Raw genomic sequence first — 14,119 nt, 5'->3', positions numbered from 1 at the left:
TAATGTTTTATTTACTATTTAATTATCTGAAAAATAGATTATTTTAAGGAAGTCTTGTTTCTTTCCCCCATTCTCCAGGTCTTAAATATGCAGCTTGCAGATGGCGGACAAGGAGATGTCCCTGTTGATGAAAACAAACTCCATGGTAAACCTGATAAAACCTTGCGCTTTTCCCTCTGCAGTGATAATCTGGAAGGAATATCTGAAGGTGAAGGGCTACTTAAGTCTTGAAGAAATTTTGTCCCCCCCTTTTTTTTTTTCCTTAACTATAAAAGGAACTTCTGTTAAACACAGCATGTCATCTTTGCCATTTTGAAGACTGTGCTATTTTATTGTGAGAGCCTGTCTCTTCTCTTAGCCATTCAAAGAAAAAAGTCTGGAGCTAAATTTTGAACTGCAAAGGCATAACTGAGTCTGAGAATTAGGAAGAAAAAACTAAGTGTATTTAGAAAAAGAAAACAGAGGGATTTTTAATTTTTTTTTTTTTTTTTTTTGAAACTTAAGTGCAATACTAATTATTAAGATAATCTAACTTGGCTCTAAACTTAGACTTCTCAGACTTATTTTTCATCATGTTTTAATAAGCTATTACATACCTCAGAATAGTTTCTGGACTCTGGACAACTCCTTTATATGAAGCTCAGACACGCAACAAAGCACAGGCTTATTTGTGGTATTGAAGAGGTTTGTACAGATTACTTGGCGTGCATTATTTTGTATAACTTCCATAGCTTAGTTTTTGTTCTCTCTCTCCTCAAAATAAGAAAACAAATTCATGGACACATAAATAAATTAACGGCAAAGATTTTATTGACTTTTTAGTTACAGTTAAGTATGGTAATGTTGAGATTCTAGCCATTTCTGGTAATGTATTTGTAGATTATTGTTAGCCTAGTACTCTAAACCTAGGAAGTACAAATCACAGTGTGGGTTAGGTATCTATAGAATAGGGATCAAGAGTAGAGCAAATGCACATTTAGTTCATCAATTCAGTATTTTATATTGGAACTGCTACTTTATTTCTTTTCATCTTTCTATTTAATTGTGTCCTGGATTATTAATGCTGTGTATTTAGGAACTGTTATTCAAATTAGATTTACAGTAAAATCTGTTTTTACAGGTCCTTCAAATCGCTCCAACTCTGTGTCATCTTTGGATTTAGAAGGGGAGTCTGTGTCAGAGCTTGGCGCAGGCCCCTCTGGGAGCAATGGCGTTGAAGCTCTGCAGCTGTTAGAGCATGAACAAGGCAGGTGCACATTCTCTAATACAAGAGCCTGAGGTGCTGTAGATGGTAAAGCCCGACTTCTGTGGAAAAAGGTTGAAAAATGGACTAGTTCAGGAAAAAATAAGTAAAAGTTTTCCTTGTGCAATCATTCTTGCATTTGTTTATGATTTTGGTTTTTTTTTCTTTTTCTCAAGAAATACTACTTGCAGTCTGTTGTTAGGAAAAGGAAGTTGCATGGGGTTTTGAGGCTTAAGTCCTTTATAGGAAAGTGCTTGTAAAGTTTTGCTTGATACCGAGTTTTTCCCCTTCAGGGAATAGGGTGATATGGATTGGAGTAGTCTTAAAGCATCTGGATAGCTTCCTGTTTAATATATATTTGTCAAACACTGGAACAGGTTGCCCAAAGAAGTTGTGGTATCTCTAGCCTGGAGATATTCAAAACATGATTGGACATGACCGTGAGCAACCTGCTGTAATTGACCCTGTTTTGAGCACAGGGTTTGGACTTGAATGATATCTAGAGGCCTAAGCTTTTCTGTGATAAGTTCTTACAGGCATTGTATCAGTTTCTTGATAGTGCACTAAATTTTATTAATTTTGTCTGTCAATTTAGTTGATAGGTCACCATGTATAGTTTAAGATTTTTCTCCTTATGTCTCAAATGTGCTTAAAAACTGTTTTCAGACAGCATCTCTTGAATAGTATACTGCTTTGCAGGCCTTAATTTAAAACACTGTCTTACCTGACAGAATTAGATGGTTGTTTTGTTTGTGTTGGTTTTTTTCCCCCCCCCCTATAATTTACTTTTACAGATTTTCAATCAGAAGTAATTGGAGAAGCCTTTAAAAAAATTGAGAACTTTTTATTTTTACATAGCCACAACTCAGGATAATCTTGATGACAAGCTCCGTAAATTCGAAATCCGTGATATGATGGGGTTGACTGATGACAGAGATATATCAGAAACTGTGAGTGAAACGTGGAGTACAGATGTCTTGGGAAGTGACTTCGATCCAAACATCGATGAAGATCGCTTGCAAGAAATAGCAGGTAACTCAGTGGTGCATCTGGTATGTTAAAATGCTTCATGCTTGCTCTGAAATAGTGAGACTGCAGAGCCCTCCTCCTCCCTTTCTACATAGGTGTGTTTCATTGATTAAACTGGAGCTGTTCTTTAAGAGGATTTTGTGTGCATGACCTGGATTGTATTTAGTTGCTCATTTCTATCTTTTAAACATTTTCTTTCATGATTACTTTATTAAGGACACTTAAAATGTGTTCTTACTTTTCTCTCTTATTAGAGCTGTCTTCAGGAAGCCTATATCTAGCTATACGCTTTGGCTTTACTTTTGCAGGTGCAGCTGCAGAGAACATGCTAGGCAGCTTGCTGTGTTTACCAGGCTCAGGATCCGTGTTGCTTGATCCCTGCACAGGTTCAACCATATCAGAAACCACGAGTGAGGCATGGAGTGTGGAAGTATTACCAAGTGATTCAGGTCAGAATCATGCAGTTCTTGCTTATTTCTTTAGCATGAATCAAGACTCTTCCAGAGGCATGTAATGCAAAACAACAGCTTCTTCTTCTCTTTCTTTGAGAAATTACTGTCCTAGGGTTAAGTTAATGTTTGTGAATACTTCCAGTATTAAAAGGACAAACTCTTCCTAGGCAGAGAGAAGATAGAATGCATTGTGAGAGACTTATTGTCACTTAAGAAATTCTTAAGGGCCAAAAAGGGAGAGAAGGGATTGCAGAGCAAAATTCTGTTTGCTTTCCTTCCCTGTGATGTTAAGTAGGGCTATGTAGGATCACAGTTTATGTTGGTTAGTGAAGATTTGACTGTATACTGTTGTATCTAAGAAATACAATACTTAAAACAGTAAAAACTTCTTAGAATGCCTGTGCAGATAGAGAGAGCATTGCTATCTGTGCAGAGTCTTGCCTTCTGTATAGGAAGAAAACTCTTGCTGAAGGGGTTGAGTTAGCTTAGAACTTAATATACTAAATCAACATGTATCCCCCTTCCTTCTGTATGTGAGTATTAAGGGAGCATGGCATTGAGTAATGATACTTTTTTCTCTCTACTCTCCATTGTCTCCTTTTTGTAGAGGCCCCAGACTTAAAACAGGAGGAAAGACTACAAGAACTGGAAAGCTGTTCCGGGCTGGGTAGCACATCTGATGACACAGATGTAAGGGAGGTCAGTTCTCGACCCAGTACACCAGGCCTCAGTGTTGTATCAGGTGTGTTTAATTGTCTCTGAAAACACGCTGCTCTGTTAGAACATGATCAGTATCTGCTTTGCTGTGCTTGCTTTAGTTAATACATTATTTCACTCATAAAATAACTTTTTGCACTCATTCTGGAATTTTCAAAGCAGTAATTCTTTGTTCATCTTACAGAAGAAATAAAAAAGGCAGCAGAGCGTTGAATACTCTGTGCTGCAATAGGAATGGTTAGCAGTGGGGTATTGATTTGGAAGAAACTCCTAGCTTTCTTGCATTTAGCTTTATTATCACAACTTCTTTTATTTAAGTAAATCAGCACTTATCTACTTCAGTTCTTTGTTTTCTGCAAAGTATTTAACAGTGTGAAGTGTCTTTCTAATGCCCATTTGTTGAAGTGTATTCATGCCTGTGTTAAAACAGTTGTAGAGCAGAAATAACATTTTATTTTAGGAGTACAGAAATTCATAATGTCTCTAGGTGCTACTGTGAGTTAGGACTTGATTGTTGCAGTGTTCACCAAACATTTTAACAGTTTCAGGATTTTGCTTCCTTTTTCTCTGAAAGACTATTACAGATGCTTCTTTTGTTATGTGTAAGGTATTAGTGCAACATCTGAAGATATTCCTAATAAGATTGAGGACCTGAGGTCTGAATGTAGCTCTGACTTCGGGGGAAAAGATTCCGTGACAAGTCCTGACATGGATGAAACGGCCCATGGTAAGTTAATTACCTGTAAATGAGAGTTAGAATCTCTGATAACTGAAGTCTCACAAATTACATTTGTAGAATCCTTAAATTTTACAGTTTCTCCCAGTTTCAAAGTTCTGGTGGCTAAGCTTAACATTTCCTTATTTGCTAGCAGTGTATTTGTTTGACAAAGAGACTCCAGTACTTTATAGTACTAGGGCTTGAGTACTAGATCCAAGATCACCTTTTCCTAAGTCAGTTTGATTACATTGACTGTCCTTTTGCATTTTGGAATTGGTCTGTTCCTCGAGATTTCCCCGCTTATTGTGATGTAATTCTTTGATCATTTCAGCATACTACAGAGATCTGTCCATATAAGAATATCTTTAAGAATATTTTGCAATATAAGTTCTGTAAACTTTTGTTGCTGAGGGCTGTTTTTCCAGTGTCTCTTATGTTGTAGGTAGTTCTTGGTACAGTACTAACTTTTTTTTTTCTCCCCCCTGTATTTCAGGAGCCAGTCAGTTGACATCTCCCCCTTCTCAGACAGATTCTTTGCTTGCATTGTTTGACCCTCTCTCATCAAATGAGGGTGAGTTGTAAAGAATAAGCTTTTTTTTAAAAATAGGCATTTTTCAATGCTTCTATGTTAGTACCAGCTAATTTGGAAGAATCTTAAAAAAAAAAAAAAGTGTGTGTCGTCTTTTATGCTTATGACTGCAGGTGCATCAGCTGTAGTAAGGCCTAAAGTACACTATGCAAGACCCTCTCATCCACCACCAGATCCACCGATCTTGGAAGGAGCTATGGGAGGTAATGAGGCCCGATTACCAAACTTTGGGTTTCACACTTTAATTCCAACTGATTTAGAAGCATTCAAGCAGAGGCATTCTTATCCAGAGAGGCTAGTCCGCAGTAGGAGTTCAGATATAGTGTCATCAGTTCGGAGACCTATGAGTGATCCTGGGTGGAACAGACGTCCTGGTAATGAGGAGAGGGAGCTTCCTATGCCGACCACGAATGCTGGAGCAGCTGTTCTGGTAGCTGCATCTCAGTCATCATCTTCGTCTCCCAGTAAAGACTCCTCTAGGGGAGAGGTAAGGCTTCTATTTATTGTTTTATTTTTTTCTAGCGTGCCCACTTTAATTATGCATCTAACACCAGAAAGCTGGTGTTAAATGTGTTTAGCCAAGGAATTACAATGTGCTTTTGTTACCTTTTAAACGTTGGCCAATGATGTTTTACAAGCTAAAGCTACAGATGTTCAGAGTGGCTTAAATGAATCTGGCTTCTCTTAAAATTCCTGGATGAGCTTTACTTGATTTGGTGGGACTTCAGAAATAGATTTGTTGTAGTGTTTACTTCTCGGGATGCTGCAGCATTTTACACTTAATTTTCTCTAAAAAAGAAATAAGTGAAATCTAAGTTTCCTCATGTCTTTAGTTTTGCATTTATAGGCTGCCCTCTTCAGGTGGGATATTTCTAACTTAATCTGCTATGGCTTTCTGTGCTCTGCTGTAGTTTTATTTTTACAGTCAATGTAGCAAAACCTGATGTAAAGGAGAAATTTTGTCTTTACACTTGATATGGTAAATGCTCAAATGTAGACTCTGCCCTTCTACAGATTGAAGAACGAAAAGACAGTGATGATGAGAAGTCTGACAGAAACAAGCCCTGGTGGAGGAAACGTTTTGTGTCTGCTATGCCCAAAGGTAGGATCATGTCCATCTGGTTTTGGTACTTTATTAAGAGGGCATGGTGCCTTTATTATACCTTTAGTCACTTTTATGGGAAGCTTTTACAGTTTCACTTTGAAAAGCTGACCAGATTGATGTAGATTTGTTACACAGTAATAGCTGTCCTGTTTAATTTTGAGAAATAAAGGATTCTTATTTATAAAATTGCAAGTGTTGCTGTAAAGAAAGAATTATTGAAATATAAAGTATGCAGTACCTATAAAAGAGGTGTGTAAGCTGAAAGGAATTTGGTTAGGCATTGTGTTATCTTAATCATTCGATAACCTTGGAATCCTTATGTGAGGCCAGTCATTTCGTAGTTGTATGATATTAACTTCAGGGCAGCTTCACTGAGAACTAGTCTTAATTCTCTATGGATGGTAGTGTGCTAGTTGAAGGATATTGATAACTTAGGGTATCTCTTGTAACACGGCATGAGTGGAAATTAGACTTTGGCTATTTACAAAGTAAAGCTTGTGCAAGATAATATTTTGCTTTCATGCTGTGAATAATGACAACTGGGGATGGAACAATGTGTGCAATATTAGAAATTCTTGCCTTTTTTTAAAACAGACTTTCAGTTAGAAAAGAACCAATGTAATCCTTGCAGTCTCTGTGTGACTCTAGATAATGTTATAGTATTTTAATACCACTTTGTTTGCTTTTCCATTTCACAATGTGCTGACTTTGCATCTTCTCCCTGAACTTACTAGTGGGAACTAGTTGCCAGAAAAGATTCATGTCATTATGACCAATATTTGAGTTAGGACTATTGGTAAACTAAAATATAAAAAAATATGTAAATAAAACTGGGAAGCTACCTGACTCCCTTGGCTAGTATTTGCCTAGAGTGTACTGTACCTGGAAGGCAAAACTGTTCTGCCTGGCTCATGGTAGCATGTTTGTTAAAGGTAGAGCTTACTACTTATGATGACAATACAGTTCTGTTCCACCCCATAGATAAACTTATGCTTTTATTAAAGTTTATCTGATGACAAACTTATGCATTAGCCACTTTCTTAAAGTTTCTTCAGTCTGGCCATTATCTCAGAATAGTCTTTGATAAGGTACCTTGCATTTTCAGCTCCTATTCCATTTAGAAAGAAAGAAAAACAAGAAAAAGACAAAGATGACATGGTGCCTGACAGATATTCAACACTTCAAGGTATGTGAATAATATCATCATAGTAATTTTCTCTCATAACGTGCCCTCTAGAGTTCCAGAGTGCCCACCAGGTATCTATTTACAGAAAGGTATATGCTATTGTAGTTAATGTTCACAACTGGCTTTCTGAATAAGAAAGTGGATAAAGACTTCTTGACTTGAAGACTGTTTTTAAATTGCCATGCTTCTGTTAGTATGTATAGTACTGGATTCTCAACTCAAGCTGTCTTTTTTTTTTTTTTTTTTTTCTTCATCATTATAAAGCTCCTATCCTTATCATAGCTGAGCTGTAAGGATAGTTGCAGACACATTCCTGTAATAATTATTTAAGTGCTAAATTAAACATGGTTTGAACCTGGGTGTTTAGTTTTCTGTTTGCCTAATCATTTCTAGAAGTCTTCAAATATACAAGAACCACTTGCGTAAACAGTATAAATATGCTAAGGATCTGGCTTTATTTGTTCACTTTCATTGTACTTTTTTTTTTTCTGCTTTTGCTTCAGACTTTGTAAATATATTTGAATTGTGGTTACAAGAAACACAAGCAGCTATTTGGTGTGGCTAAAAACAAGAGTCCAAACGTGTAGGTCTAAATTTTTGTATTTGCTTTCAGTTGGCACAATACAAGGTTAACTCCTGTTTTTAATTGTCTTTTCAGATGATCCCAGCCCAAGGCTTAGTGCACAGGCGCAAGCTGCAGAGGACATTCTGGACAAATACAGGAATGCAATTAAGCGAACCAGTCCTAGTGAAGGAGCCATAGTGAACTATGACGGTGCAGGTGAGAACCTGGCTTTTATAATCATCACCAACATAGTTTCTCCTCCTTAAAGATAAAAACACTTCAGTATTCTAGACCAATGTTAGTACTAACAGCTGAACAATGTGAGCTCTAAACCAGGAACATTTTGTCAAATAATCTGTGGGACAGTCCCTCAGTGACTGGGAATTAATATTCCCAAGGACAGCTCTTTCATATTGCCATTGAGGTGGTGGTTTGTTAATAGCACATCTCTTACCAGTTTTGTTTGTTTGTTTGTTTTAATGGATACTGAAGTATATTGCCTTCCAAAACAGATGCAGTTTCTTCTTAGTGATTGTAGATTATATATTTTTAATATACTTTTTTCACTTATTCAGAACAAGTTGTTTTATTTGCTGTCTCTGTTCCCCCATGACCTTAGAATAAAAAGAAGGAAATAGAGAATATTAGTCTAGTTTCTTCTTCTGACTCCTCTCTTCAAGTGTAATGTTGTTTTTTTTTTCATTTCCGTAGAGGCTATTGGGGATGGTGAGAGTATGCATGACTCTCCACGTGATGAGGCTTTGCAAAACATGTCTGCAGATGATCTCCCAGACTCTGCAAGTCAAGTAGCACAGCCACAAAGTTCTGCTTTCTCCTATAGGTAAATACATTTGCAGGTTTAATCTTACCCACAAAGTAGAATTAAAAGCTGAAGCCATGTGACTGTTCCCATGAAAATCTTAATATGGATCAATTGTAAACTTTTACATGCTTTTAGTTTTAGGCCATATTTCCTCAAACTGCCATATTTCCACTGATGAAGGGGGGATATTGTAACGTGAGAGGACAGAGCAGTGCAGTGTTTAGGAAAATTCTTTTGAAACTAGTCTAGTTGCTGTATCAAAAGAACTGATATTCTAAAGTCTTGACAACATTGATACATTAAAATTAATGTTAAATAACTTTTAGGCAGTATTTAAAAAAACAGAAAAACAAAAAGTTAAGGTTGCTTATTGAAGAAGCAGACCTTGCAGCAACTTTGTTAAGAAAATATTTTTCTTCTTTAAGGGATGCAAAGAAGAAATTGAGATTGGCTCTTTGTTCAGCAGATTCTGTTGCCTTCCCAATGTTGACACATTCAACAAGGAATGGTCTGCCAGACCACACAGACCCTGAAGGTAAACATTCTTTATACTTATGGATATTTTGTATTGTATATGTCTCTTCTTTTCTCCCATCTAATGGCACTTAGACTGCACCATTTATGGTAACTTCTGTTTGGCATAGATACCAAAGGCGTAGGCCACCTTTTGCCCACCAAAATGTTTTCTTTCTTACTCTACAAACAAACCTGCCAACTAAATCTGGTCTAATTTCTTTTGTAATGAAGTATCTCAGATATACTGCAAGGTAGAGCGTGAAGATGTAGAATAGACTCCCAAAATACAGGTGCTGTTAGGAATTGTGCTACTGTACTACTAGAGTAACTTGTATCATTTACTGACTCTTTATGTTGACTTAGTATATGTGTCTTGTGTTTGCATCCCTCCGTTCATTCTAGGTTTATTTGCACACAGGTGAATTTGTTACCTTATCTGGTCCTCTTCACGTTTCAGTATGGTTCTAAATACTAAATAAGATAGTGATATGAAAACGTATCCCTTGATATCTGCAAAATTCGAAAAGACTTATTAAAATGTTCTTAAAATAACACTTACTGCCTAATGTACAGAAGTTATGTTTTAAACTGTTACGTGTTTCTCATATTCAAAACCAGTTTTGTTTTCATGATGCTTACAATTCTTTTCCTTAATAATTTTCCTTTGTTCTTTATTAGATAATGAAATTGTGTGCTTCTTGAAAGTTCAGCTAGCTGAAGCTATTAACCTCCAAGACAAGAACTTGATGGCCCAGCTACAAGAGACAATGCGATGTGTAAGCCGCTTTGATAACAGGACCTGTCGAAAGCTGCTGGCATCTATTGCAGAGGACTATAGGTAGTTTGTTCACTATCTTATTATTAATGGGTTTCCAAATGCATATATTTGTTCACTAGCAGATTGGGAAGATCCCTTTTGCTTTAAATTGTTCTTCGCCAAATCAGGTTATTACATCTCTGCTTCCCCACAAAATGATGAAATTGTCTCACCTATCTGTGAAAGGCTTAAAAAAGCTTGGACCTTAAGTTAGTCCAGATAGTAATAAACTCGGGTTTAAATCAATTTGTGGCTAATGTTCAGCTCTAACATGCAAGAGATGCTGTTTGGAGTTTGCTTTAATCTAGCATTCTGGAGTGCTGCAAGGGCAGTGATTTCAGTCAGAGAAATCTGCATAAAATAGAACTTCTGAATTCAGGTGTTATCTTTGTTTTAAAAACAACAGGTTGAAGATTCCTCTTGCACTGCAGCTTAACCGTTTATAAAGCTATTAACCTCTATCTTTATTATGAATCTAATGCAGAGCACTCCTTGTTTTAGGAAAAGAGCTCCATATATTGCTTATTTAACTCGGTGTCGCCAAGGCCTGCAAACGACACAAGCGCACTTGGAAAGGCTGTTGCAAAGAGTTCTGCGAGATAAAGAAGTGGCCAACAGATACTTCACTACAGTATGTGTGAGGTTACTGCTAGAGAGCAAAGAAAAGAAAATAAGGGAGTTTATTCAAGGTAAGATTAATGCAGACTGTGGAATATTTATATTCCTTTACTCCATATTTAGATGCTGGCTCAGGTTAATGTTTCAAAGCACAACTTCTGATCTGAGGAGCAGATTCCTAAAACGATTTTCATTTCAGCTGGCCAATTAATGGCTCAAATAGACAGATTACTGTGACTTAACAGTATGTTGTGCAGCTGAGCCGTGGTAACTGTCTGCATTTTTCATGGGCTAAGAGAATGGAGGTAATTTGACCTCACTTGGCCTAAAAAGTTATGCTAAATCATATTATCTAGCATCTGCCCCATGGAAGAAGCATGAATGCTATTAATTATTTTAGATCTATTAATAAATGATAAATTAAGTTGCAGCATTCGGTCCTCAGTACAGAACCTGTGGTTGCCCCTTAGAAGATATGGGGAATAGTAGTAGTATGAATGAAATTAATCAAAGATTCAAAAATACCATGGCATAAGGGATAGCTGCACCAGGAAGAGAACTCTCTCAAAACAGAGTCACTTAAAACAAACTATTTCTATGTTCTCTGTGCACATACCTGGCCTAATGAAGTACATAAGAAATTTAGAGTCAGTTCTTGCTCCTGGAGCATATAGTGCTGCATATTAAATGTGCCTGAATAGGCTAGAATTAATATGAAAACTTATATATACTGGGATTAAATTTCTGGTGATAAGATTCAGTGACCCAGGAAGGAGTTAAAGCCCTTTCATTGGACAGAAAGGAGACAGCTATTTGTGGATGATCTAAAACAGAAATTGGCAACTGTGGCATTTAGGCTGCTGGCAGATGTGAGTGGCAGTTGTCTTCTGGTGGAGAGTGCTATAAATATGAAGCCGATGAATGGCCAGTGATTTGGTCATGCTGCATTAACTTGGCTGCATCACTCATTCTGTATTTTGTAGATAAATATGAATGTTGCAACTATGCATACTTAATAAAGGTAGGGGTAGGAAATGGTCCACATGGGTTTTCTTGATACCTTCCCCCACCCCCCCCTCCTTTCAGCATCTGACAACTTTGCATGCACTGGTTCCTACCAGCAACTGTTCTAGTGATTGTTCTGGGCGTTATCTCTGTGGGTGGCTGGAAAGAAGGCATAAGAACTGGTACTGCAGAGGAAGTGATTAACACAGTATCAAGTAGAGTATTTTGACCATATGCTTCGCTAAATGTGTTCTATGTGCTTTTCCTTTAATTCCTCCATTTATTTCAAGTGTTCCTGCTTGTATTTCCCTTACTGGTGCGTGGGCAAAACAGAACCTCAGTGCTGCCTGGCAAGAAGTCTGAAGTAGATTCTGGGCTCTTCTTTCCAGAAAAACCTATCAGAAACAATGTTTTTTACTTAACTGAATGTTCTCTCTCTTTTTACTTTTTATCAGATTTCCAGAAACTCACAGCAGCAGATGATAAAACAGCCCAAGTGGAGGATTTTCTTCAGTTCTTATATGGAGCAATGGCTCAGGATGCCATATGGCAGAATGCCAGTGAAGAACAGCTTCAGGATGCACAATTAGCTATAGAACGCAGTGTGATGAATCGTATTTTCAAACTTGCGTTCTACCCTAATCAGGATGGAGATATTTTGCGTGACCAGTAAGTTAATGTAATTTGGAGTACCTGGTTTTTCTTTTGCAGTTGGTGCAGATGGAAGCTGTGCAATCTTCATGTGACAGACTTGACTAAGTTAGCCATGCCGTACAAACTCATGTTTTCTTTTAAAACATTTTGTAAAAGAACGTGGAAGTGCTTTAGCATCATGTGCAAAAGTTTTTGTGTTTGCAACAAACTGCTAGTACAGAATAAAATTGTGAATTTAATGACTCGGGATACAGACTTTCAGATCTGCAAGTGTGTATGCTGATAGAATGATCAAAATCTGCTTCAGGACTCCTTCCGTTTTCATTTTGGTACAGTATTTTCCATGCATTTGGGTTTTTGGCTTTTGTGTTTTAGAATGTACGCTGTCTGAATGCTCTACTGGCTGTGTGGTTGTACTTGATTGTATAGCAAAATCCTCTGCACCTCTTACTGACCTTGTGTCCATTAGCTGTAGGACCATCATGATTATATGCATTCCTGAAGATCTCTCTCATAGTATCAAACTTAAAACTAGTGGGAAACTCCAGGGGACTGCTGGCTGCTGCTTATTTTTCACTCTTGTTTTTTGTGTTTGTTTTCAGGGTCCTTCATGAGCACATACAGAGGTTATCTAAAGTAGTGACTGCAAACCACAAAGCACTTCAGATACCTGAGGTAACAACTTCTCCTTTCCTTGACTTCTGTGTGTGTGTTGGGGTGCTTGGTTTTGATTGTGTTTTGGATGGGGAGAGGGTTGTTTCGTTTTACAGTTAGAAGCATTGCTTTTCTATCTGTGACAGCTGAAGTATCCTGCAGGAAAAACATGCTGTACCCATGCTTTAGTATCATCCACTGACTGATCCTTCCAAATTCATTTTTTTCTGATTTTACTACCTCTGTCCTGATAGTAAGATTTAAGAACTAATACTACACTACACTAAGATGCAGTAACTTTCTGATAATTTGCTTCAAAAGACAAGGTTTGAATCCTTTATGCTTCTAATGTGATTCATATGCCATAGCTGTTGTTTACAGCTGTCAAGTTCTTTCTGAACTAGCCAGAATTAATGGCACCTTGCAGATGTGTAAATTTGCCCAGTGCTTTCACTTTTCTCATGGTAAATAGGATAACTAAAAGTAGGTTGGTAGGCTTAAGAAGTCTGTCAGAGGCTGGATGTTTGCAGCCTTACTAGTTCTCAGTTCAGCACTTGAACTGTATGACTCAAAACAGTGAGTGTTCATAAAGCTGCTGATATGGAAGACTGAGATGTACAGCTCTACCTTCATTTGAAACAATGTGCTGGAGAAGTCAGGAAGAAGCACAGGCTAATTATGTTAGTTGCACACAGAGTGTTGGCTCCTTGTAGTTTTTTATTATAACACAGTAGGAAGCCACCTTAGTTGTGAGTGTAATGTAACCATCTTGACTTAAAGCTTCCCATTTCTCTGGAGCCTTGCTCCTGCCTGCAAGTCTCTGGTACTTCAGATCCTCTGTGGTGCACAGTAGTAGCTTGGACAAACAAGAACTGGCAGCATGTTGGGTTTTTTTCCTAGGTGTATCTCCGGGAGGCACCATGGCCATCTGCACAGTCTGAAATCCGCACAATAAGCGCTTATAAAACCCCCCGAGACAAAGTACAGTGTATCCTGCGAATGTGTTCAACCATCATGAACCTGCTTAGTCTGGCAAATGAAGACTCAGTACCTGGGGCAGATGATTTTGTTCCTGTTCTGGTCTTTGTCCTCATAAAGGTGAGTTCTTTTGCAAAGATCAGAAACCCCAGCTAATTCTTGTAATAAACAAGCAAATTTTAGGAAGAAAAATAATGCATTTGGGTAACTGGGAGCATGCTAGACTCAAAACCGGATCTAATTCAGCAGGTTCAAATAGAAATATCAGAAATGTGGTCACAGTTACGGTTTTTGAATCCAAGCAAGCTTTGCATTTGGAATGAAGGAAATCGGGGTGCAGACATTGTGTGTGAAGTGGGGGTGTTTTTGAGGTATGTCCACCAGCATCTGTCATCTGTGCCTGCTTAGTGCTGTCCTCTTTCCGGACCAAGATCCACACTAGGACTGACT

General features: G+C 37.7%; 1 protein-coding gene across 4 annotated transcripts in view; it reads left to right on the top strand.

Moving 5' to 3' along the window:
- GAPVD1 (GTPase activating protein and VPS9 domains 1) overlaps positions 1-14,119 on the top strand; it is a 31,791-nt gene that overhangs the window by 13,438 nt on the left and 4,234 nt on the right. For 2 of the 4 annotated variants that reach the window (XM_010570696.1, XM_010570697.1), the window contains exons 8-25: positions 79-208; positions 1,121-1,246; positions 2,102-2,275; positions 2,581-2,721; positions 3,332-3,466; positions 4,049-4,168; positions 4,653-4,730; positions 4,862-5,235; positions 5,763-5,850; positions 6,959-7,039; positions 7,698-7,820; positions 8,316-8,445; positions 8,853-8,962; positions 9,622-9,781; positions 10,262-10,449; positions 11,839-12,052; positions 12,640-12,712; positions 13,592-13,789. In XM_010570696.1, the coding sequence (XP_010568998.1) occupies positions 79-208; positions 1,121-1,246; positions 2,102-2,275; positions 2,581-2,721; positions 3,332-3,466; positions 4,049-4,168; positions 4,653-4,730; positions 4,862-5,235; positions 5,763-5,850; positions 6,959-7,039; positions 7,698-7,820; positions 8,316-8,445; positions 8,853-8,962; positions 9,622-9,781; positions 10,262-10,449; positions 11,839-12,052; positions 12,640-12,712; positions 13,592-13,789 (2,643 nt within the window). The remainder of the gene's footprint in view (positions 1-78; positions 209-1,120; positions 1,247-2,101; positions 2,276-2,580; positions 2,722-3,331; positions 3,467-4,048; positions 4,169-4,652; positions 4,731-4,861; positions 5,236-5,762; positions 5,851-6,958; positions 7,040-7,697; positions 7,821-8,315; positions 8,446-8,852; positions 8,963-9,621; positions 9,782-10,261; positions 10,450-11,838; positions 12,053-12,639; positions 12,713-13,591; positions 13,790-14,119) is intronic. The other 2 variants (XM_010570699.1, XM_010570698.1) reach the window with 2 other exon arrangements.

Source organism: Haliaeetus leucocephalus, unplaced genomic scaffold (genome assembly GCF_000737465.1).
Source record: "Haliaeetus leucocephalus isolate CR32 unplaced genomic scaffold, Haliaeetus_leucocephalus-4.0 Scaffold306, whole genome shotgun sequence".
NCBI classification, from domain to species: Eukaryota; Metazoa; Chordata; class Aves; order Accipitriformes; family Accipitridae; genus Haliaeetus; species Haliaeetus leucocephalus.
This window is presented reverse-complemented; position numbering and strand designations above follow the sequence as displayed.